This window comes from Danio rerio, chromosome 6 (genome assembly GCF_052040795.2).
Source record: "Danio rerio strain M-AB ecotype USA chromosome 6, GRCz13ab, whole genome shotgun sequence".
Lineage (NCBI taxonomy): Eukaryota > Metazoa > Chordata > Actinopteri > Cypriniformes > Danionidae > Danio > Danio rerio.
The window spans coordinates 45,067,596-45,094,388 of record NC_141026.1 but is presented as its reverse complement, the minus strand read 5'-3'; the positions used below and the strand labels follow the sequence as shown (position 1 = coordinate 45,094,388).

At 34.0% G+C, this 26,793-nt stretch overlaps 2 protein-coding genes and 1 long non-coding RNA gene across 5 annotated transcripts in view; 1 reads left to right on the top strand and 2 right to left on the bottom strand.

Annotated features, from left to right (window-relative positions):
- Positions 1–1,219: 1,219 nt before the first annotated feature.
- gnat1 (guanine nucleotide binding protein (G protein), alpha transducing activity polypeptide 1) lies at positions 1,220–12,558 on the bottom strand. Its single transcript, NM_131868.2, is given in 9 exon segments — positions 1,220–1,949; positions 4,510–4,721; positions 4,916–5,069; positions 6,958–7,087; positions 7,179–7,307; positions 8,287–8,444; positions 10,392–10,533; positions 10,654–10,696; positions 12,374–12,558. Coding segments are annotated over 8 exon segments (1,053 nt in total). The 5' UTR covers positions 12,480–12,558; the 3' UTR covers positions 1,220–1,949; positions 4,510–4,530.
- Positions 12,426–26,332, top strand: LOC147836454 (uncharacterized). Its single transcript, XR_015494041.1, has 2 exons — positions 12,426–12,791; positions 25,854–26,332. It is a non-coding gene; the product is annotated as an uncharacterized LOC147836454 (long non-coding RNA).
- The window catches only part of sema3fa (sema domain, immunoglobulin domain (Ig), short basic domain, secreted, (semaphorin) 3Fa), a 96,909-nt gene continuing 85,962 nt past the window's right edge, over positions 15,847–26,793 (bottom strand). For 2 of the 3 annotated variants that reach the window (XM_087255570.1, XM_087255571.1), the window contains 9 exons: positions 26,098–26,167; positions 22,971–23,115; positions 22,665–22,887; positions 21,991–22,079; positions 21,384–21,425; positions 20,013–20,170; positions 19,753–19,820; positions 19,511–19,644; positions 15,847–17,600 (listed from right to left, as the gene is read on the bottom strand). In XM_087255570.1, coding sequence (XP_087111696.1) covers positions 17,172–17,600; positions 19,511–19,644; positions 19,753–19,820; positions 20,013–20,170; positions 21,384–21,425; positions 21,991–22,079; positions 22,665–22,887; positions 22,971–23,115; positions 26,098–26,167 — 1,358 coding nt within the window. In that variant the 3' untranslated portion in view covers positions 15,847–17,171. 3 annotated transcript variants of the gene reach the window in all.

Below are 26,793 nucleotides of genomic sequence, written 5' to 3'. Positions count from 1 at the left end.
TAGTGGGTCGTGACCCACAGTTTGAAAACCCCTGGTCTACAGAGCTAACCATTGTTATACAATGATTTGCCTAATTACCCTTATCTGCCTACCTAATTTACCTAGTTAAGCCTTTAAATGTCACTTTAAGCTGTATAGAAGTGTCTTGAAAAATATCTAATTAAATATTATTTACTGTCATCATGACATTGGCAAAGATAAAATAAATCAGATATTAAAGAGGAGTTATAAAACTATTATGTTTAGAAATGTGTTGTTGTAAGTTGTTGAACTTCTCTCTGTTAAACAGAAACTGGGCTAATAATTCGGACTTCACTTGTATATACAACAGTTCTGTCTTGTTCTCGAATCTGATTGGCTGATAGCTGTTAGATATTAAAGTAATATCAGCTCTTGTACAGCCTCTTCACCCTTGTGTATTACTCTGATTACAGGAGTGGCAAGCAGAGCAGTACAGTTTGACAAATATTGCAGCTGTTAGACAACAATGTACTTTTGAGGCTTTTTTAGGAGAAAATATAGTTGTTTAGATTGCACCTATGCAGTTTATTTATAAGGCCTATTTTAAATATTCATAATTTCAGAGATTCAGTGCAGTGACTACAAGCCTGCCATACTGAGCAGAGCAACGACGGTTGATGTTCTGCCTCAAGATGGTGAGAGAGACCGCACAATAAGTCCTTAGGGGAGAAAAACAGCATTTGTTCAGTGTACGTTTCAAACCACAGCTGAACAAATCATTACAGGTTAGGTAAGTGACTTTCTAAGTTGATCTCATTCATTTGTATTTTGTAGTGCTTCCTTAATACCATACTAATCTAGTAGTGTTTGCTTTGCTTTTGCTTTTTTTGGGCTTATTGTGATCTCCTGATTGCAACAGAGAAATACTGGGAGATATCTCTGTAGACTGATGGCATTTCATGCCAATTAACCTTATAGTCTTAAACTGTTTTGTCATCATTTTAGACAAGAGAATCATTCTAATACTACCTCAAAAGTGACTTTGTGAAGTAGCAACGGTTTCTGCTGTTCTGACGTCAGCTGCAGATGTGAATGAACAGCAGAAGAAAGTAGTTCCTCATACAAAAGGGTTTTTGAAACTGTTTGATTTTTATCAATTTCATGGATCATACGTTTCAGTTATACATATGGTTCTTAATATTATTTGATATTAAGAAATGCATGTTTAAATAAAAAATGACACTTAAACAAAAACATCAGGTTCAGTCTTTTCTACATAAGCTTTATTGTTTTAATTTACATGTACATGATTGTTCATGGTTTTGCAGTCAATTAGGCATTTTTAATCAGTGTTTGATGTTGTAGTTTAATCAATGCACTCAAACATTGTGTTCATTGTCTCTCAGCTTGCTAACTGTGCTCCTGATCTAAGCAAATATTATTACATGCTATCTTCTCATCAGTCATCCACCTCACATAGACAATCACAGGACATTACATGACATAACTCCTCTGTAAAATAACAGAAGTGTATGCCAGTAAAGTCTTTTCTTAATCGGCTTGAAAACATGAACTTTGCACAGTTAGTCACTGCTATAATGTATAACTGATATAATCTTCTTAAAGTACTTCTGCTGAAGTGCATATGCAGGTGATTCATTTGGTTAGTCATTTGGTTTGCAGCTGCATGTAGTGTAGTTGCAAATCTACAGGACAGATCACTGCGAAATACTAACAGATCCAAAACACAGCTTATAAACTTCTCGCTTCAGAGCCAGTTCTTTCAAACAGGGTGATGCTGCATGTGTTCTTGTGTATAATTTGTGATGGCTCTGGTGTTAAATTACATGCAGTCAAATGTAGATCCCAACAGCAGTAATAGAATTTCTTCTTCCACGTGTAATCAATTCCCTCATGAAACTGTATGTTACCCAGGGAGGAAACGAGCTACAAGGAGCAAAGCATTGGGTTTTGTTGATTCAGCCAATCTGTAAAAAAAAAAGAAAGACTTTGTTAATGCTCATTTAGATATTGAACTGGTTTTTAAATGAACACTCCACTTTTTTGATAATAGATTCATTTTCTAAATACCCTAGAATTAAGGAGTTGATTTTTTTGCCATATTTTAAATCCATTCAGCCGATTTCTACTGTATGTCTGGTGGCAGACATTTTAGCTTAGCATAGATCATTAAATCAGATTATATCATTACCATCTCATTCAAATTTTAAGACATTTTTTAATACACACGCATATATATATATATATATATATATATATATATATATATATATATATATATATATATATATATATATATATATATATATATATATACATATATATATATATATATATATATATATATATATATATATATATATTAGTTATACTATAACATATATAGGTGAAGTCAAAATTCTTAGCCCCCAAGTTTATTTTTTTCCCAACACATTTCTAAACATAATAGTTTTAATAATTCATTTCTAATAACTGATTTGTTTTATCTTTGCCATGATGATAGTAAATACTATTTGGCCAGATATTTTTCAAGACACTAGTATTCAGCTTAAAGTGACATTTAAAGGCTTAACTAGGTTAATTAGGTTAACTAGGCAGGTTAGGGTAATTAGGCAAGCCATTATATAACAATGGTTTGTTCTAGACTATCAAAAAAAAAAAAACATTAGCTAAAAGGGGCTAATAATTTTGACCTTAAAATGGTTTTTAAAAAATTAAAAACTGCTTTTATTCTAGCTGAAATAAAACAAATAAGACTTTCTCCAGAAGAAAAAAATACTATCAGACATACTCTGAAAATTTCCTTGCTCTGTTAAACATCATTTGGGAAATATTTAAAAAAGAAAAAAAATGAAAGGGGGGCTAATGATTTTGACTTCAACTGTGTATATATATATATATATATATATATATATATATATATATATATATATATATATATATATATATATATATATATATATTTTTTTTTTTTTTTCTCTTTTAGCTAAAGCATAACTTATTTGTAGTCACATTATGTACTAAGGCACATTGAAAATAAAAAGTTTCTCACCGGATATGTCTAGCAACTATACTCTCATTCTGGCAAAATAATTAAGAAACTCTGCTGTTTTGAGGTTTTGGGCTTTTTTTTGTGCATTTAAATGTGAAGAGTAAAGAAAACATCCAAAATATGCTTTTTAGTGTTTTTTTTTTTTTTTTTTTTTTTTGGTCACACTATTGTCACTATAGCAGGCCCGTAGCCAGCCTGGTAAAAGGAGTCTTTTTTCCCTTAAACCTTTTTGCAGTTATTTGCCTCATTTTATATTTAATTATAAGGTTTAAATGCTGCATTATAGTGACATTTTAAGCACTATTTTTTTTGCTGGATTAGCTTGTTGAATGGTCATCATTACCACACTTTTTGATGTGCCCAAATTTTCTAAAGATTTACATTAATTATCATTTACATCATACAAACATCAATAACATCATATATTAATAGTAAAAAAAGCCTAGAAACTTGTTCAAGTTTTAAATTAAAAAACTTGCCTATTGTCAATTAAATATCAATAATTTAAATAGCAAACTGGTCTTGCTGAAGTGACAGCCAACACAGGATTCCGCTTCGTTTTAAAGCCTTCAATGGATTATTTTCAAAATTTATTGTGGCATAGCAGTCAAAATAGCACAAATTAGCTCATGTATGGTGGACTTTTGTAAGTGAGGGGTGGATCTTCCAAATCACCCCAACCCCCATTGGCTACGGGCCTGTATAGTGTTATGCTACTAATTTGTGTCTCTGCTGAACCACATTTGTCCACTTTAGCAGAACGACCACCAAACTTCACGTTCACATTAGTAGAGAGAATAGAGTTTAATAAAGAGAAGATTCATTCAACATGTTATTAAATTAAATAGATTCAATGACTAGCCTTTGTCTTGCCATAATGACAGTACATAATATTTTACTAGTAATTATCTTAAAGTGCAACTTAAAGGCTTAACTAGGATTATTTGATTAACTGATCAAATCAAGTTTTTTAGGCAAGTCATTGGACAACCGTGGTTTGTTCGGTAGCTTATAAGTAATAATAATAATCATTTCTTAAGGGGGCTTATAATTGTCATTTAAAAAAATTTTTTTTTTACAAAAATAAGCGGTAGGAATGGCTTTTATTCAAGCTAAACTAAAATAATAAGACTTTCTTCTGAAGAAAACGTATAATAGGAATTACTATGAACGATTTCTGTTAAACATAACTTGAGAAATATATGCAAACGAATAAAAATTTCACATGAGGACTAATAATTGTAACTTCAATTATATACAAGCCTATATCTGATTATATACAGCATTTTATTCTACAAATAAATGTGATTCTGAATGACGAGATTGTTAAAATCCATTCTGTAAATGTATGGTGAGAAATAGACTACATTTTTATTTTACTATATCAACCTGTTTCTTGCCTTATTATTCTATAAAAACCCTATATTTTCCCCACTAATAAACATGTATTAAAGTGCTGCTTCTCATTAGTTTACCTCTTGTAAAAAGTGTGTTGTTTAGAAGAGACCGCAGTCTTTGAGATTCTCCTTGATGATGATGTCTGTTACGGCATCGAACACAAACTTGACGTTCTCTGTGTCTGTGGCGCAGGTCATGTGGGAGTAGATTTCTTTGATATCTCGTCGCAGGTTCAGATCTAAGAACTGCACCTTGATGTAGTTGCCAGCATCTTCGAAGGTGTTGGGACCTATAACAGGTACGCCATAGTTATTTTTGCATTATATAGGATGACATTTTTTAGATTTGCATCTTAGTAATTACATGTGGTATTTTTTAAGGATGCATCAACAGGAAATCTGAGCATAACAATTAAACGCTGTGTTTTCAGGAGAACTTTGTAGCTTTTGGTTATACATTTTGACATGTATTTTGAGGTCTCACCGTCATATTCAGGGAAGCACATGCTCAGATGAGCTTTCTTAATCTTCTCCACGAACACATCCTTCTTGTTAAGGAAAAGCACAATAGATGTGGTGGCGAAGTAACGGTGGTTGCAGATACTGTTGAACAGGTGAAGACTCTCATGCATTCGGTTCTTTGGGGACAGAAAAAAAAAGTTTCTGTTACTGAAAAGTTTCACTGTAGTACAAAAGGCTTTCTACATGTATATTAGGCCTACCTAGGGTATTCAAATAATTGTTTTATCATGCCCGTAGCCAGCCTGGTGAAAGTGTTTTTTTTTTTCTTGTTTTTTTTTTTTTTTTTCAAAAAGTAGAACTTTTTGCAGTTATTTGCCTAATTTTCTATTTAATTATGAGATTTAAATTCTAAATCTAAATATACTAAAAATATTAGTAAAAGTAAATATTTAGTGACATTTTAAGCACTATTTTTATCTGGATTAGCTTGTTGGATGGTCCTCATAACCACACTTTTTGATTTTTCCTTTTTTTTTTTAAATTAAAATCTCTAGCCTATTGGAATTTATTAGGCAAATAACAAACTGGTCAGGACATTCAACTTTTTCCTCAGTCAGAATTTCTTCAAATTTATTTTAATATGGGCTGCTTTTGGTGCTTCAGAATTTTTTATTGTTTCCTTTCAAGAATAAGGTTCAAGTTTTAGTATAAAAGTGATTTGTCAAATGTTTTCTTTTTTAAAAACAACACAATTGCGAAAGATGAATTTTACATTGGCTGAAACTGATTAACTGGAGTCACACCAGGATTTCGCTTGCTCTTAAAGCTTTTTTCGATTGATTATTTTACTATTTATGATTGCAAACAAAGCAGTCAAAATAGGACGAATGAGCTCATGAATGGGACAAATTCTGGACCTTTGTTAGTGAGGGGTGGATGGCCTGAAGCTCCTCTGGCCATGGGCCTGTTTATAAGCATCAGGAAAATCCCTTTCAAGGAAAGTCTGCAATCTTCTGCTATATTTGCAATAAGTTTAGGCAGAAATTTCAGCCATGCAAGACCAAAATAAAAGTCCCGAAATCTTAATTTAAATTAAATCGGTTTTTTTTTCCTTCTTTCTTTTTTTTTTTTTTTTTTGGTAATGAACAGACTTGTTTCATAGATCTTATGCTCAAATAGCATTTTAAAAAGTGTATACTAAGGCAGAGGTGTTCAAGCTGGCACAGGTCCACAAGGGAGTGCTAATGAGTTAGTGAAAATGTTTGGGGAGAAAAATAATAATAATAATATATTAATTCATTTTCCTTCACCTCAGTCTCTATTTCAGAGGTCGCCACAGCGGAATGAACCACCATAACTAATATATAATTTGATAATCATAATTACTATTATTTGACAAACAAATGAATAAAAAATAACTGAATAAAATATGATAAATGGAAACAAATCATTTTAGTATAGCTATAGTAAAAATAGTTGTGGTATAGTCCTTTTCAGGATTTGTTGCTAATTTCACAAATGTAATGGTAAAATGCAAGATAGGATATTTGCCTCTAATAGTTTGGAAATGGGGTGACGCAGTGGCGCAGTAGGTAGTGCTGTCAGCAAGAAGGTCACTGGTTCGAGCTCAGCTGGGTCAACTGGCATTTCTGTGTGGAGTTTGCATGTTCTCCCTGTGTTCGCGTGGGTTTCCTCCGGGTGCTCCGGTTTCCCCCACAGTCCAAAGACATGCGGTACAGGTAAATTATGTAGGCAAAATTGTCCGTAGTAAATGAGCGTGAATAAGTGTGTATGGATGTTTCCCAGAGATAGGTTGCAGCTGGAAGGGCATCTGCTGCATAAAAAAATATGCTGGATAAGTTGGTGGATCATTCCACTGTGGCGAGCCCAGATTAATAAAGGGACTAAACCCAAAAGAAAACGAATGAATGACTGAGTGAATAACTGAATGAATGAGTTTGGAAATATAAATATGACTGCCAAGTGAAATGATTTTCCTTGAAAAATGACTCTGGTGAAACATCTGTGTGTGATGATGTCATTCGTGGACTAATGGTGACCTACCACTTCATCATCCTCCACCAGCACCATGTCGTATGCACTCAGAGCAGCGATGAAGATGATACAGGTCACACCTTCAAAGCAGTGAATCCACTTCTTCCTCTCTGAGCGCTGACCACCCACATCAAACATCCTGCAGGCCAACAAGGTCACTTAATAAAGCCCTGCTCTACTCTTGTACACCTTTTCTTGCTTTAATTATTTTTCGGTTTGCTGTGGTGTACCTGAAGTTGAGGTCTTTGAAAGAGAACTGGGTCTCGATGATACCTGTGGTCTTCACTCTTGAACGCAGGACGTCCTGTTCAGTAGGGACATAGCCGGGCTGGATCAACCTCTCCAGGTCATTTAGATAACTTGGAGAAAGATCAGTGGAATCAGTACAGAATTTCCTATATATATGTCAAATAAACTTTATACTTAAGATACAGATAAAGAAATTTGATAAATGACAATGTACGCAAATTAAATAAAACTTCATATCTGGATTTCACGTTATATATTGTCATATATGCAACATATTTTGAAATGTAGAAAAAATTAAAGATTTCACTTTTTTTCAGCCATTGAAATTGTAAATATAAGTGTTCAGATATATTAGCTATAGTTTATTTATGATGATGTATATTTATTTAAACATATTTGTAATTCCAATTTATTAAATAAACACACAATTTGTCATTTTTACAATATTCCAAAATATCTGTTGCAAATGTGAAATTTTATATGGAATCCAAAAATGAACTTGTAGGCCTTTCAGAGGAGTCTTGCCAAATGATTTCTAATGCTTTAAAGCAGGCCTATTATGCCCCTTTTTACAAGATTTTTGTCAAATATGTCAAGACAAATATGAGTAATATATGTGGTGTGTGTATGTGAAGTTTCAACTGAAAATACCCCACATATAATGTTTTATAACTCTTTGAAACTGCCCCCTTAAGGCTTTGATCCTAGTTATGCCATTTTAGCGACTGTTGCTTTAAATTTAAATGAGATTGTACTTTTTTCAAAAGAGGGCGGAGCTACAAATGCCTACGTGTTAGCATAGTGGCAGATTCAAAAACAAGACTAATGTCCTATACTAATGAGGGAGAGATCGTCACTAATGGACAGAGCTTTCCCTCTTTGATGACATGTGCAAATGGAGAATGTTAATCAAAGTGTTTCTGCGGACTGTTTTTAAGGTGTAATTGTAAAAACAAAATATTAATTAAAATGTTTTACCATAAGAAGCTGTTTATATTCAGACTGTTGCTACACAACTGCATTTAGACCCCTTTGTAAAAGTGATTTTTGCATAATAGGTTTCCTTTAAGGCTATTTAGGAGGACATACTATCCAGCAGAGTCGTTGAGCTGGTATTCTGAGGCTCTGTCGAAGCACGCCTGGATGCCTGAATCCTTCCACAACCTCAGGATAATGTCCGACAGCTCTTTTGGCATGGTGCCCTCTTCAATAGTATCTGCTAAATGCATCAGCTTCCTTGCATCATCCTGCAACAAACAGGTAAATTGATGTATAACTGACAGATCTGTTTTCTTGTAGGGGTTTATGTAGTTGGTTTAAACATGAGCTGCTCATCAAAGACAAGATGTCCAATTTTATGCGTGTCTACTTTCTCAAACAACTTTTGTAAAGATAGGCAAGGAAAGGTAAGGGGTGTTTATTTATGTAGAACATTTCAAACATAGGAAGAATAAATAAGATCCATAAAACAATCGGTTGAAGGAATTAAAACAACTGTTATGATCCCAAATGTGGTCAGTCAAAAGGGAAGGGGAGGAACATTAATTTTCGGAACAAAACATAAGCAAACACAAAATGTAAAAGAAATGAAATTATTAACAACGTTATGTGTTTAAATAAAATTAAATGTTTGGGTGAAATAAATTTTATCTGCATCATTCAGTGGGTCATATTATAATTTTTATGTGAAAATTGGATGACATAGCCTACTTTTTCTGACCTGTAGGTACTATTAAATCACTCAAAAATATAAATATATAATAAATCAATCAATATTAAATCATAAAATATTCATACGAAATTGTAATTGTATACAATAATTACATTAAAAAAAAACAAATATTGTGAAATAAGTAAGACTCATTGGATTGAAGGATAATGACAATAACTAAAAATGACAATGTATGAGTGTTTTAGGGCTGCATTGTGATCCTTAAATATGCATGCCATCAACTCATTTTGTTCTAAATATTTTCTTTTTTTTAAATAAATACTCTGAATAATTTTGGCTGTCTTTTGCAAATCATAACCAGTAAACAAAATACTCAGAAAAAAAAAACTAACAAAAAAACAAACTAATTTTAACTGGAGATTCTGAAGTTCCACAGAATGGAAAAAATAAAGCTGTAAAGCTTCTGGAAAGTGATGATGTGATTGAAAATCCAGTATAATCCTCCATTATGTCTTTCTTTTAATAATCTCTTAGCTGTGCATCATTCATGACTTCTTCTATCAAGACAAGTTATAAACGGTTTACGGTACAATTTTATTTTGTAATATCATGTAAAAAAAATATATGATCAAATTGCTTTTAGGTTGACACAGAGGCTCAGTGGTTAGCACTGTTGCCTTACAGCAAGAAGGTCGCTGGTTCGAGTCTCAGCTGGGTCATTTGGCATTTCTGTGTGGAGGGATTCTGATGAATATCTGTAGAATATCGTACACTATAGAATGTAGTCTACAGTAGTTTTTGAAGTTAATTAAAACAGAATACTGTCGTGTTTTACAAGGAAAGCGATGTCTATTTCATTCTTTCTACTTTAATTCAGTGTGTAGACCTGACTTATTGTTTTTCTATTAAAATTGTTAAATTTACTGTGAGTGATTTTTTTGTAGTTGTTATGTTTGTGTAAAGCATGGGGTTTAAACAACGAGCAAACAAACAAACAAAAAAAAAGAACTTGTCACTATACATTTTGTCAAAATGACAACCTGTCTAATTAAAGTGGGCGGGGTTAACATCGCTAATCAATGTCAGAATGACAGATGATCAATCAAATAATCGTGGGCGGTGTTTAAGGTTCACAGAAGCTGAGCGCGAATTTCCAGTGAGGCAAAAAAGAGCAAGGTAAAATTGAAGCACCTGAATTAAGTGAAAACATTAAAAAGTTAATAAAAAGACAAACTCTAGCTCTAAATGTCTCTATATGTCGTGTTTAATGACGGAAATGTCGTTTGTAACATCCTATAATGGAACCTTTTGACTCGTTTCGCCGTTTTGAATTGAGAATATTGTTTTTATTCACGTAGTTTTTTTTTTTTATATATATATTTTATGTATAAATATTAAGAATTACACCTAGAATGTCCTTCCTCGGCATATGATAATTCTTAATTTCTGCTGTCATCATTGTGGTGTGTAGTCTATTGACCACTGCTGTTTTCAGTCTGTGGATGTGTCTGTCTGTGTTCACCTGTGCGGCAGCGTCTCCATAGCCAATGTTGAGTGTGGTCATGGCCCTCACAACGGCCAGAATGGACTGCATGGTGTTGCTGTAGATGATGACAATGAACTCCAAGCACTCTTCAAGGGAGTAACCATCTTTGTGAATAATTCTGGGATGGAGAAAGATACGTTTAATGACCAATCGTTTCTTGGTTTTGAGGTAAAAGAGCTCTGAATGTAATGCAGTGCAGTTTGTTTTGTTAGCATACGCTTGTGTCCTCAGCACTTACTTCATCTGTTTGACAATTGTGCTTTTCCCCGACTCACCAGCACCTGAAAGCAAGACAGTGTTGGATTTTTGGTAAGACTTAACAATAAAAGCGCATTAGTTAATGTTAGTTGATTTATTTACTAATATGTGCAATGAACAGTACATTTGTTAGTGTATTCATCGCTGTTAACATTCGTTAATGAAAATAAAGTTGCTCATTGTTAGTTATCTAAAAGTGCATTAACTACTGTTATCAAGCTCAATTAAGGATTTCAATAATGTATTTGTGAATGTTAAACTATGATTAATAAATGCTGTAAAGCATTGTTCGTTATCATTTCATATTAGTATCTAATATCAACTAATGAAACCTTATTGCAAAGTGTGACCTGATTATTTTATTAATCCGTCATGAACACATGAACTTTATCTCATTATATCTCATACAAACAGAAACTCTTCAGCGTCTTCAGCTTTTTTTCAAGTCTGGGGAAAACGTGAAAAAAATTACTATTGAGTTCATTTTTATTAATTAAAAAAATAATAATGGGGGAAAAAATCAACAGAATTTTGAAAAAATAAAAAATAATACAACTAAAACAATTTATTATAGGAGGCTATATAAAGCCTATGAGCCCAAGGTTATAAGGCAATCTGTATCTATGTTTTGAAAGGATTTTATGAAGAGTATAAATAACATTTTTGAAATTGACTGCTCGATTATAAGCCGACTGATTTGGAAAAAAAAATCTGTCTATTTTACTTGCATTCTGCCAAACGTGTCATGAGACTGTTTTAATCAGACTACATCAAATTACATTACATTCACCCTGACACAGTTTGTCCAGTCTGTTAAATAATTATGACCCCTAGGTCTCCAAATCTACTTTTCACAAATGTTTTGAGAGTAAAACCTCTAAGGAAAATAAATTTGTCAAACCTAAATGTCTAAAGAACTTTTAAACAGTAATATATGATTTATTTTGACAAGCATAAGTGAATTAATGGCTGAACACATCCATCTCTCTCCTCTGCCTTTGTTTATCTTTTGAAGGATTACAATAAGAGGCTTGAGGCTTATTATTCCTGCCTTAAGCCCCTTTAAGTTAGATGTCCCATAACCCTGACCTACATCATCTCGCTGACAAAGAGATGACCAGTTATGATACGACTATTGTTGAATCTACAAGCATACTTGAACTCCCTTAATTGCAATGTTTTTAAGTATTTATAAAAACAATTCAGAGGCATTAGATATAGCACAATATCAAGTCATTTTTTTAAACTTTGATTTGAATGTCAGTATTCAATCCGTTTTCATCTTGTTTTTAAGACGTGCAATATTTAAAGTTACTTTCATGTAACAAAAACAAAGGCTGCATCTACATTTTCATACTTAAGCACCATGATGTTTTCAGTGTTTAATTAAGTGACGTTAAAAAATAATGTTGAACACTTCACGCCCTTAACTGTCGCAGTTTTAATTACAGCATGTAGTGAAGGGAACGGGACACCACTGACAAAATAACCGTATGAACTGTATACACTAGACAGATATATGCATGCATATCGCATCATTTGGGACACAACTAACCTTCTTTCCTAATGTTTACAGCCACAACATTGCCTGTTTATTACAAATATTTCAAACAGGAACAAATGTACAATTTTCTAAAGCTAGCAAATGCACTATATTCTTCATGATTGGACTTGAGCAATGATTTGAAATGTGTTGATACCTAGCAGCAGAAGTTTGACGGTCCTGGCATCTTTGTCTGCATCCTCTTTCAGCTTTTTCTCAAGCTCCCTGGAGTGTTTTTCCTCGGCGCTCGCCCCGGCCCCCATACTGACTTTTGATTAGGGAAAAAGAAGTCCTTTTGGATGACCACTCGCTTGCCTAGAGGCCTCCAGGTGCTCTCACAGCTCACACCTCAACTGGATCTCCAGTACTGATCAATTGTTTGGAGTCTTAGAGGGATTTTGGGGATGGATCTGACCACCTGGGCCACCAGGGCCAATGGAGAACAAGGACAGGAGGCATTGAAAGCGTGCAGAGGACATCTGACCTCAGATTTAAGGAGAAGGTGCTGCGCTCGGCAAAATGGTATAATCTGGCCAGCGTCTTCAGAAGCACATTAAAATGGCCATGGAGACCGGGTGAGTAAGATAACGCAGTCATACAAACATTACAGTTGCTTGGCATCATCTGATGAATGTGTTAGTAGGATATTACAAAAAAAGAAGCTAAAAGTCATTGTTGACTCTGAGCTTAACAAGACTGAAATGAAAAAACGCCCACATGTGGTTTTAAACATATATGAGGCACTTTCTTCTGTTGAACTCAAAGGAAGATATTTTGGAGAATGCTGCTGCTGGCACCTATTGGCTTCCATAGTAAGGGTAATAATATGGATGTCAATGGGTGCCAGCATTTTTTAAAAATATTGTCTTTTGAGTTCAACAGAGGAAAGAAACTCAAATAGGTTCTGAACAAATAAAGGGTGAGAGCTAAAAATGACCAGAATATTCATTTTTGGGTGAACTATCACATTAAAAACCTGTTATTCTATGAAAAATTAAATTGAAATATATAGATATGGGGTCACGGTGGCGCAGTAGGTAGCACAATCCCCTCACAGCAGGAAGGTCGCTGGTAGAGCCTCAACTGGGTCAGTTGGCATTTCTGTGTGGAGTTTGGATGTTCTCACTGTGTTCATGTGGGTTTCCTCCAGTTGCTCCGGTTTCCCCCACAGTCCAAAGACATGTGGTATATGTAAATTGGGTAAGCTAAATTGTCCTTCGTGTTTGTCTGTGAATGAGTGTGTAAAGATGTTTCCCAGTGATGGGTTGCAGCTGGAAGGGCATCCGATGCATAAAACATGTGCTGGATAAGTTGGCAGTTCATTCAGGTGTGGCGGCCCCAAATTAATAAAAGGACTCAGCCGAAAAAAAATGAATGAATGACAGAATGAATAAAGTAATACATTGTTTATTTTTCATAATGTAATATGTAAATGTTTCATTTATGTAATAGATCATGTATAAAAATTGAATTTGACTTTTTATGTACTCCTAAAAATAACAAAAATAAAATTATGTGCATATTTCTGACAATTAAGCATGTTTATCCAGTTATCTTGATTGTAATTAAATCCTTTAATCCTCATAATATAATATAATATAATATAATATAATATAATATAATATAATATAATATAATATAATATAATAAATAAAATATAATATAATAAATATAATATAATATAATATAATATAATATAATATAATATAATATAATATAATATAATATAATATAATATAGGTGAAGCAGTGCCACAGAATGTAGTGCTGTCGCCTCACAGCAAAAAGGTTGCTGGTTCGAGCCTTGGCTGGGTCAGTTGGCATTTCTATGTGGAGTTTGTATGTGCTCCCCGTGTTCGCGTGGGTTTCCTCTGGGTGCTCCGGTTTCCAAGGACATGCGGTACAGGTGAATTGGCTAACCTAAAACTGTCTGTAGTGTATGTGTGTCAATACGAATGTATGAGTGTTTCCCAGTGACCAGTTGCAGCTGGAAGGGCATCCGCTGCGTAAAACATATGCTGGATAAGTTGGTGGTTCATTCCGCTGTGGCGACGCCAGATTAATAAAGGGACTGAGCTGAAAAGAAATTGAATGAATAATATAATATAATATAATATAATATAATATAATATAATATAATATAATATAATATAATATAATATAATATTCTAAATAAAACATAAGAAAACTGAATTTCAATTTTGAACCACAATCATTGCAATTCAAACTATTTAGTCCCCAAAAGACTTTAAAGTGTTATATAGGTTTAAAATAAGTATTTCTTTTTCAGTGGGAAGAATATCTTAGTAATCTAAACAAGAACCCTTTTTTTTGGAATGAAAAAATTCCAGGCAAGTTAAACGGTCTTTAGGAAATCATCAGTGCTGAATAAGAGAACCTTTCTTGCTATTACTGTATGGTAATTATTACATTTTATTCATTGATTATTATTTTTGGGTTTTTTCAAAAGTTTTTTCCCTCAAGTACCTAAAGTATCCATGAGTAATGCTAATCTCATTTTGTTACTGTAGTCATCAGGATCAGTTGACATTTTCCATGTAATGTACACAGTGTGCAGAGCAGTATTTAAAGAGCTTTAGTCTTTTACCTGACAGAGCCCATTGACCTCAATCTGAAAACTGATACATTAATCCATAGCCATCACAGTTGAGGGAGATGGGAACACCTTCGCCAGTGTTCTTCATCAGTAAACCTCACCTTACACAGAAATATATTGTTGTGACCGTCAGTGGTAGAAAGAGTACTGAAAAATCATACTCCAGTAAAAGTACCATAACTTGCCTAAAAATGTAGTGCAAGTAGAGTAAAAGTATCTGTTGTAAATATTACTTAAAGTATGAGTAAAAAGTAGACCTTCCAAAAGTACTCAAGAGTCGTTAGTGAGTATTACGCATTTAAAACCTGATGAATTTACATGTAATTTGTGGATGTGTGTAAACATAAAGTTCTGTAGTGCAATTTAATTTAATTATTGCTCAGCAGGCACACAATGTCATAAGACATTAATATTAGGTTGGATTTAGGTCGCAACGTCAGGTGACCAAAATTCAATGACTGCGTCCAAAACCATCTACTAAGTAGGCACTGTATTTGAATTTAAACGTATTACTCAGTGAAGATATACAGCCATATCGCACTGCTACGAGTGTGATATTGCGTTTAGACAACAGTTTGACGACATAATTGTGTATAAAAAAGTAAGAGGAACTACTTTCTTCCGCTATTCACTCACATCTGCAGCTGACCGTCAGAACAGCAGAAACTGTTGCTACTTCACCAACGTCACTTTAGAGCTAGCATTTGAATGAATCTCTACCGTAATATCTAAAGTAATGACAAAACAGGTGATTTTGCTGACATTCTAAGATTATAAGGCTGAACAGCATGAAATGCCATCAGTCTACAGAGATTTCCCAGTATTTCTCTGGTGCAATTGGCAGATTACAATAATTAATCCCAAAAAAGCCAGATAAAGACTTATAACATTTCCTCGCCGTAGAAAAAAATACAATTTTAGCTGGAACTGTGTTTGTTTATAGTTTACAAAATGCAAGTCAAAGGCAAACATAGCATAAATTCACTCATTTTTCTGCAGAAAACCCAAACTGTGTTTGTTATAAAATATATAACTTTAATTAGTCAACGACAAAGATGGAAAAGAAAACAAATAAAAAATACATTACTATAACATTAACTGTTCATAACATCTAATTTAGGGTCTTTTCACATTAGAATATTCTAAAAAAAAAGACAAAACAAAGAGGACAAACCACAGTGATGGGTAATGTCTTACAACAAAAAAGAAACAAAATACACGTATACAACAATCATTTCACACAGCCCGTTTTGCTATGCTTGTAGAGAAAACACAACGGAGGTGAAACAGACACGTCAGGTAATTGTGCTTGATTCCATCACTAGTTTAGCAAAGTCCTCTGTTTTCAAAAAACAGTCTCTCTCGCTCTCTTTCTCTCCATTCACTATGTTAAAAACCATACAGCAACACAGCCACATATCCAGAATTTGACTACATACCTGTACAGTACAAATACAGTTCATGCAAACTCAATCAAGCCCCCTAAAGATTCATTCTAGACGTTTTAACTTGTCCAAATGATCAAATGTTTAGAGGAGCTTGCTTGGACTTTTATTTTTATTTTATTTATTTAGTTTTTTTTTTCTGAAAATGACTGAAGAGGTACATATCTCTTAAAAAACAAACAAAACAAAAACCAAAAAAAACCATTCTGCTCTGCAAAGAGATGGACATGTTTTCAGTTCCTTTGCGTGCAATAATACATATTTATATAAAGGAAAATAAAAAGTGATGTACATACATACTGTACAGGAGGCTGTAATCGATCATAAACCAAATATATAACACACAGAATCGACTTTATATTTAACACGCATTAGCATAGCAACATATGGAAGATCAAGAAGATTAAAAGATGAGTGTTTCTGATGATACTAAAGTCTTTTTTTCAGGGGAGGTCACAGAAAAATGTAGATGCGCCAAATATTCGCATCTAACTGAGAACACGTGCTCGACTAAAAGAGTCACTCCGGTATCAAAACATCGAAACGCAGTCAAACTGTCCATCAGATGTCCAACTCTCCGCTCACTGGAACTGTAATATATACATAACGTTTCATGATAACAGTCATATAATGTGGATGACGGATGAATACCGTTGTAATAAATATATCGGAAGGGAAGTAACAATGCTAACAAAATATTTGCACAGATCTATACACAAAACGTTTTCATCTTTTTTTTTTCGTTGTTGTTGTTGCGCTATTCCCATACAAAGATATCCACAGAATCTAACTATGTACAAGCCTACAATAAATACTATGCGCTTTCAAGAGAAACGTATTGTTTATGTTCTCCTCGGCCATGATGGTTGTTGGTGGATTATTATGCAAGTTTCCTCATGTCTCAGCCATGCTGCTCTGCTCCTGGTGGTGTCTCCTATTTCGGGGCTTCCGCAGGTCCTTCTGGAGCTCCTTGAGGTCCTTCTTCTTGTGGGCCATGGGGTCGTCCCCTATCTGCCAGTAGTCTTGGCAGTACTGGTTGATGAGGCCCATCTCAGGTTGGCTGAGGATGGTCAGGAGGTCTTTGTATTGTTCTGCGCTGGGCGTCCAGGCGCTGGACTGAAGGGGTGGGGCGGCCGGGGCGCCGCTTTCAGTCTGGATGCTGTTGACTGTGTGGGCGGAGAGAACCACGAGCTGGAGTTTGACAAGGGTGTGTTTGAAGTTCTTCTCAGTTGAGGTGCACTGGTAAACACCGCTGTCGGACAGCTGGAGGGAGCGCAGGAGGAGGCCCTGTTCCGTGCGAACCACACGCCCGTCAGAACGGATCTGAAACACAAGTAAGGATAAGCATTATACTGATTTCGTTTACTCAAGGTTTTTTCCCCTTCACTTTCGTCAATTGGTGAAGTTTGTTCCTTGCTGTCGCCACTGGCTTGTTTGGTTTAGGACTTGTGGAGCTGTGCATCATTGGATTTGCTCTTTAGTGTTTGGACTTTCTGCAGTGAAAATTAAACCACACTGAATTGAACTAAACTAAACTTCAACTGACACAGTTTCAATTTACTAGAACTTCTATGTTAAGCTACTTTGACACAATCTATATTGTAAAGGCGCTATAGAAATAAAGATGAATTGAATTGAATGTGGAAACAAAAAATCCATAATGGATATGCAAAATATATACTGTAGTTGGATGCAAAAAGTGTTATAAAAAGGATCTTACATTTTTTTTTAATGAGAAATATTTCATTGTTCATTATTTTAAAAAAAATTAATGAGAAAAAAACAAAAATGTTGTTTTAGAATGAATTTTGGTAAAATATTTGGTAATAAAATATTCCATTTATTTATACTTTTACAAAGTGTATCGATTTTTGAAAGATTACAAAAATATTTACAAAATAAGTTCAGTGATGTTTTTAATTCGAAATATTCCAATTATTTATTGTAAAATAATTAAGTTTATAAAATTATATTGAAATTTAAATTAAATATAATAACTTAAAATAATGTAAAAAAAAGTATAGATCATAACAAATAGTTTCAGAATGTTTTACTACAAATATTACATTTATTTATTCTTAAAAAATGTAATGTTACAATTTAAAAAATAAATGTTAGAATTAAGGGTAATAGAGATGCACCAATCCCGATACTTGGATCGGATATCTTTTCGATACAGCATATTTTTGCTGGTTCAGGTATCGAACCATGGTATCAGGTACAGCTGGTACAGATCCAAATCCGATCTTGCACATGCACTATATTCTATAATTGTATATTATTAGCCAACAAAAGCCATGAGAGTAGCCTATTATAAGGCACTAGAAAGTTGTCATGTAGGACTACTATATCCCAAATATTCTGAAGTCATTCTATAGTTTATTGTGAAGCACAGATTAATATTCAAGTGGTTAATTTCATGTTCAGTTCAGCGTTTCCCGCCGCTGCACCTGTCAATCGTTCTCCATTCATTCACAATTCAAACTGAATGTCGCATTTTTGACAACTCAAAAAACTTTCTCCAAGACTATTTGTCATTAACAGAAAAGAGAATGTTTATTAAGTAAAACTGGCCTCAGATAGTTTAGTATAGTCTTTGTCAAACCTGCAGGAAAATATCAGGCTTTGCTAAAAGGAAGGTTATTTTACCAATGATTTGGGTCAATACTGGTAGCCTATTACAGATTTCAAAGAAAAATCTTTATATTAAAAAAGTTAACATAAGCTGGACCATATCAGATCATATTAATGGCATAATAATTGCTCAAATAATGTAGCCTAATTTACAGCAAGCATCATGTTTTTAGTTAGATTGTGCAGTCTGTCATATACAGTAGGCCTATAGGTCTGTTTTTTCTACTAAAGAAGATATATTATCTGAGTTTATCAGCTCAGCAGAACTATAGAAACTTAGAATTTTAGTATCGGGATCGGTCCCAAAAAATGGTATTGGTGCATCTCTAGTTCTTTAAATGAAAAAATATACAAAAATGATTAATTAGTAAAGATCCTAAAAATCAATCTTTAAAAATTGTAACAAATTTTGTTCAAGTAGTTTTGTAATTAGGCACTGTAATAATCTATTCTATTTGTTTTAATTAGTTTTATAAATAATTTAATTTTAAATACTCATTTAGTATGAGAAATACACAATTTTCAAACTTAAAACACATTACAAAGATACTGTTGTAATATTTCAATAATTATGATGTAATAGGACACTATTTCTGTACCTCTCTTCTCCGGTCGCTGTTCTCCTTCTGGAAATGCCACTTGATGGACACATGAGGAGATCTGGCCTGACACTCCAAAAAGGCTGTGCTTCCCTCTACTCCATACTGCACTGTCTCCAATGTGTTCTTATTGGCTGATGGGAATGAAAACAAAATAATATCTAAAACAATGGCCAAAATCACAACAACTTCTAAAGAACTTTTACTCCTTCGTATCAATGTATATTAAATTTGTTCTTCACCATTCGAGTTGTAGCCTCTGCATTGCCTTATAGGGTTTCCATACTTCACGTCTTGCCTTCGACTCCGCCTATAACAATCAACAGACCAATCACAAACAAGGAAATGCACGCAAATATAAACTGCACCTACATCAGAGCACTTGCAAATGAGGAAATAAACTCAGCTTGAAACAAATAACATTTGGACCAAACTTGTGACTCAAATGCACTGTATTTTAAGTATAAAGACTTGATAATTAAGACATTTATAGACAAATCACCTTTTTTGGTTTGCTGAGTAGCGAGAGCAGGACTTTCCGTCCCAGGCACAGTATGGGTCTCTGGCCAGGCAGCAGTCGGCACAGGCCTCTCCGTAAACATCACATCTGTGCAGAGCCAGATGTGTGACGCCCACCGCCGAACTGACATACAGCTGTTGCTGAACACAGGACGACAGGAAAATAAATGTTACTTTCAATCAAAAACAGATCTTTTAGGCCAATTTATCCTTCAGAGCCTGATCTCACAAGGAAACACAGGCACTATTTTTAGTATTGTCAGAAAAGTGGCTAATTCATACAATTTCATTCTTATGAAAACATATGATTTTTAAAAAGAGGCATGGCTCCCAAATCCCACACCTCATTGAGATATGAGCAAATCATGTTGAAATATGTCAATGAAATCATACAAATTAATACTAATTAGCCACTAAGTCAAAAAGTTTCAGTGAGATAGTGCTGTATTTACAAAACCAGGCAATCTCAAAAAACAAAATGGATCTGATGCAATGTTTTCTGGCAATGTGAGACATTTACATGTTTAAAATCTCATGTGCTTGCAGACAGTGTGGTTATTCCAAATTATATCCCAGAGATTGCGTATTTAAGATTTTAATCTGGGATGCACATTAGATTATGTACAGTTGAATTATTAGCCCAGCTGTATTTCCCCCCTAATTTCTGTTTAACAGAAAGAAGATTTTAGTTCAACACATTTCTAAACATAATAGTTTTAATAACCAATTTCTAATAACAGATTTCTTTTATCTTTGTCATGAAGACAGTAAACAACATTCTACTAGATATTTCTCAAGACACTAGTATTCAACTTAAAGTGATTTGTTCTGCAGAAAATCGTAAACAAATATTGCTGAAGGAGGCTAATAATATTTACCTTAAATTGAATAAAAACAGCTTTTATCCTAGCAGAAATAAAACAAATAAGACGTTCTCAAGAAGAGTATGTATTAAAGAAAATACTCTGAAAAATTCCTTGCTTTATTACACATAATTTAGGAAATATTTACAAAAGAAAAAGAAATTCACAAGGGATAATAATTGTGTCTTCAACTGTACACATATTTATAATAATAACAATTTAATCTTTAACATATGATAATTAAGCCAAATCATATTGTGCTCTCAGGAATTGTTCAAATAAAAAAACATTTTTTAACAGCTTGGCAAATATCACTGTATTAGATGCTTAATAATTCTGAATTTTTTCATGCTGGACTTACGGCGAATGTTAATTTTAGGGTCTGACAGTAAATAAACCCTGTGTTTGCTACATTATTTAATATTATTACTACTGACATTGCAGAATTTAAAATTAATATTTAATTCTAAATGTTATTTTGTGCTACTTACTCGTTTTGGAGAAATCTTCATAGTAGTGATTGAAGTTGGAACCTGTAAAATAGAATTTTTAGGATGTTTAATATGGATGCATCCGTCAAACTGACATTACCAGAGAAGGACTGTCACTCCAAACACAGAAGCAAATGGTCAGACTTTGAAAGAAACCTTTTTTTTCAGTAGATGTAGTTGTACAGATTAACTATTCACCTAAAAAATACCAATGCATGCTAGCAAAATAAACATTGTATATTTATATTTCACACAGACTTAAAGCCCATGTGAACCGGACATTGTTAAGAGTTTTATTTCAATATGGTTATGTACTTCCAACTGAAACAGAATATTGAGTAGGGGGTGGAGCTTTCTTTTTGTGGATCATTCCCTCATAGCAAACTAATAGTAATAGGGGTGTGGTTAAGTATATTATGGATGCATCAAACTGACATAACCAGAGAAGGACCGTAACTCCAAACACAGAAGCAAATTTTCAGACTTTGATTAAAACATTTTAGAATGGAATAGAATAATTGCAATTACAATCAAACACATGCACACACACAAAAGCAGGCAGTACAATATATTCTTTAAATGGAATGAACACAGAAGAGGCTCTTACTCTGAAGACCTCCACCTCCTCCAAAACCAGCTCTTCAGTCTGTAGATCATCTCTGGGCAGGACAATCACTTTCTGAACTGTTCCCCTGTCTGTAAAATAATCAAAAGTCAGGAGTCAGAAATATTTTAAATGTATACAATTTTATTTTCTGAAAAAAAAAAAAAAAAAAACGGGCAAATTATTTGCTTTGTTGTGCCACCCATTCTGTTATGGTTATGGTTTAGAAATTGAGGAATTCACAGCACTAAATAAATAAATAAATAAATAATTAAATAAATAAATAAATAAAATGAAGACATTTGACCAGAGTATGTCTATAAAACAAATGAATATACATCACAAACAGACAAGCCTGAAATTATGCATACCCTTGGTGGCAAATTCTCACTTAATCTTTTATTTACCCAGCAAGTTTTTAATTGTATTTTATTGTACTTATTGTATTTATTGTATTTATTTATTTAATTAATTATTATTATCTTTTCCTAAAACATAACAAGAAGATGTACAAGTGGCATCAAATATTTCTCAGATTTTATTTACATTTGAAGAAAAACTTTAGGTCAGAATTTGTCAGGGGCATGAATAATGTTAGGCTTGACTGTTTATGCATCTCACAGTAGCCTACATATATCTCAAAGCAACCCATGTATGTAGATGTGTAGTAAGTTCACCTGTTCCTAAGAACAGAACTTCATAGTTGCCATCAGCTGCAGCCACTTGGTCCACAGTGATGGTGGTGAACTCATAATCCACGTTGGTTCGTACCACCAGGGGGCGCTTGTGGACTGGATAAACTGCATTGAACATGGTGGGATGTGTGCGCATGAAGTTGATCACCTCATCTGGGTAATCTTTAGTAGACTTCATGTTGGGGGTGAACGTTCCTCCTGGACACTAAGATTAGAGGGATAGCATTAAGTGGTTTTATTTCAGCAACCGTTATCATCATACTGTATTTATATTTAAATGATACTCACTGTTCCTGGGCGAGGGTATGGGATTTTGCCCTGGTATGCAACCCATTGGTAGTTTGGGCCTTCTTTATGAGCGAAAGGCCCATTGAAGACCATGCGCACATCAGCCATTGAATAAACACATACGGCTGAGCCTTTAAACACAGACCTAGCGATGCAGAAAAAAGCAAGGAGAATTCATTATTATTTTTCTGAGCAAAACAATAGGACTATAATACACTTTTACAGTGATTTACAGAAGACAGACACTAAAATGTCATTCAGTGTAAGAACATGTCATTCATATTTGGAATAAGAATCATTTGATGACAAGATTATTTAGGATCACGTCTTTCCCTGTTTTATATTATAAAATTATTCAGAACATTACTTTTATGATTAATTTCACCCTCTTACCTATCTTTTTCTCTTTTTTCAGCATTATAGGTGGCCACAATTTAAAAATCAGGATAAGTGAAGTTTATTCATAAACTAATTTCGAGAGGAGCACGTGATTATGATTGAACACGGCTGGTTCTGCATTAGCATGCTTGATCCACCAATCAGGCCATTCCTAACCACTATAAAGAGCCAGGGTTTTCTCACTACAGTCATCTTCGATTTGAAGAATCCCCCCTTCCACCCCTACCTTTTCACCTTTCCCTCCATAGGGCAGCACGGTGGCTCAGTGACTAGCACTGTCGCCTCACAGCAAGAACGTCACCGGTTCTAGTTCCTTAACAGGCCGGTGGTCGTTTCTGTGTGTAGTTTGCATGTTCTTCCCGTGCTTGCGTGGGTTTTCCCCGGGTTCTCCGGTTTCCTCCCACATTCCAAAAACATGTACAACAAGTTAATCGTTAAATCTAAATTTCAATACAGGTAATCTAATAATGCAGCATATCTTTTAATAGCCTTCAATCTTAATCTTTAGCTATTATAAAAAGGGGAGTTGTCGAGATCTACCTGAGCTCGAGGCTCCCCTCTCTTCCTCCAAACGGGAGGGAGCCCAGGGCTCAAGAACCTTCGAGTTCAGGGCTCTCTCCCGGGACAGCATGCCAAACTTGCTTATAATCAATCATCAGCTAAGTGTGAACTCTTGAAAATCTCATTTAACTTTGCAAGTATACATCCTTCTCGTATTGTGCAAGAATTGTGTTGCTATTGCAAAGAAAAAGAAACTGTTTTTCATTTGTATGTAATGTAGAAATCCTACCAGTTCAAATCAAGCCTCAGCTTACATTTTCTTTCCTAATCTAATAACTTTTAGCTCAGAAATACTGTGGGGTCAAAAAAAAAGCTTAAAACCAGACTAAAAAATGCAATTCAAAATCTAATTTAACCCTAGAGATAAACAGGTTTCAGGATTTCGAAACATTCAAAACAAAGAAAATTTATGCCATAAAAGGACTCCAAGAATATATAAAGCTGCGCCGAGACACTGATCGAATAAAGAAACTTGTGACACTGAGCATGTGGACTCAGTCCATTCGAATTTGAGTGCCTGCCATAAATAGAAAAGGTGGAGAAATTATGAAAACGAGAAAATTATGAAATGTAAGATGAGGTAATTAAGGTAAGGTCATTTTTAAAAATTAAAATAGGCATGCTGATAGAACCATTTAATTTAACTTATTGATAGATATTAGTTAGAGAGCCACAGCACCAAATACATAGAATCATTAGACATCAACTGCTCTAATCTAGCAACAGAACACAATTTGCTCATATTTTCTTTCTCTCTGAATAAAGCAATACAATAACATATTCTTGCATTAAGGACTATATAAAAAAACACAAAACAGACAAACAAAAATAATAACAATATAATATAATAATATATAATATGTATGAAAAACATTAATAATGATAAAAATATATAAATAAACACCTCTCCCCATTCACAACTAAGCCAGGGGCTGGGAAAATAGGTGTGTGTGTGTGTGTGTGTGTGTGTGTGTGTGTGTGTGTGTGTGTATATATATATATATATATATATATATATATATATATATATATATATATATATATATATACATACATACACACATTTCTAAACATAATAGTTTTAATAACTCATCTCTAATAACTGATTTATTTATTACATGATGACAGTAAATAATATTTGAATAGATATTTTTCAAGAGAAGTCTGTACAGTTTAAAGTGACATTTAAAGGCTTAACTACTGTAGGTTCTTTAGGTTAACTAGGCAGGTTAGGGTAATTAAGCAAGTTATTGTATAACGATCGGAACAAAATATAGCTTAAAGGGGCTATTAATTTTTATTTATATATATATATATATATATATATATATATATATATATATATATATATATATATAGACTTATATACATTTATACATACATATACATGCATACACATATATACAATAAATAAAACCATTTATAATGAAAAAGAAGACAAATGCTACAACAAAATGCATGTTAGGAATATTGTTTCACAGATTAACACAAATAGAGACAAAGTGAGAGAGAACAAGAGACAGAGGGACTGATAGAGCTGTGAAATCACTTGCGGTTGATGGAGAAGAGAGTTTTCACTATCATCACTAAGAATGGTGCTTTTGAGTTTGGAGAGCTCAGACAGAGCCTGAGGGCTTCGCCAATTTAATCTAAAATCTACAGCTAGATTGTGAATTGCTATAACTCACAAACACACACGCATGCACACACACACACACACCCGTGTATATTTACTCTGGATGATTATCATGTGAACCTCATCTAAAATGTTGACAACTCCCTCTGAGGCTCAATTTGTATAATATTTTAGCGTGTATGAATATCCTCTCCCAACCCCATCTGATAGCGATGATATTATGTCGATAACTCCTCATGAGAATATCACATCTCAGATACACACAAATGCTCTTTTCCTTTGTGCAGTGGGAGGACTTGTACTACCGTCTGTCAAGGCTGCCAAACACTTGTTATTCAGTATGTTAGAAACAGTCTTCGGCAGCGGGGAAATGGGGGTGCTGCCCTGTGGGCAACTGGAGTGTGAATATGAAAGCAAATCTATTCAAGTTCCCCTGCCAATCTGATAAGCGGCCTGATTAGTAAGAGGCGTCGAGGAGGAGTGAGGATTGAATACTGTATTTGGGAAAGAGATCATCGTGAACTTACGCACCCGGACACGGAGAAGACGCCGTAGATGACAGGATTCTTAGTGTCTTGAGTCTTCTGGATGTACACGTCCCCTGAAAGAAAGAGTTACTTTAGTTCTCAGATTTGAAGACATTTGAACTAGTTGGTATACTAACCAATTTGATAACAAGAAAGTGCAAGCTCATGAGTACAGTAAGTTGTACCTTTAAGTATAAAAGCCTCTATCCACATTGAATAAACATTAAATAAAAAGGTAATTATCTTTCAATTCTGACATTTTTTTTTTAAATCTCAGGATCTCAGAAACCTCCCCATCACATTTGCTAGTTAAGACAGAGTTGGGTAATTGTCTGAAAAAACAATTTCACTATGTGAAGTTTATTTATAAACCAATTTCGAGAAAATGATGTGCTTATTGTTCACGGCTGGTCCCTCATTAGTTAACACTGAGTTTATCAACCTTTTAGGACATACACCACCACAAGTTTGGCCAACTTTTTTTTAAAAGTGCATAGCATTAATTACATTGAAACATAAATATATAGCTTAACAGATTCAGTTCTGATGGCTGACTGTTAGGACAACATGATTTGATTCCTGACACAACTAACCGTAAATCATCTTCCACTGTCAATAAGTGTGAGCCATAGCATACTTACTTTTGATGTATAATCTGAGCTGCATCCAATGCTTTTTAATGGGCTCACCTAACCCCACC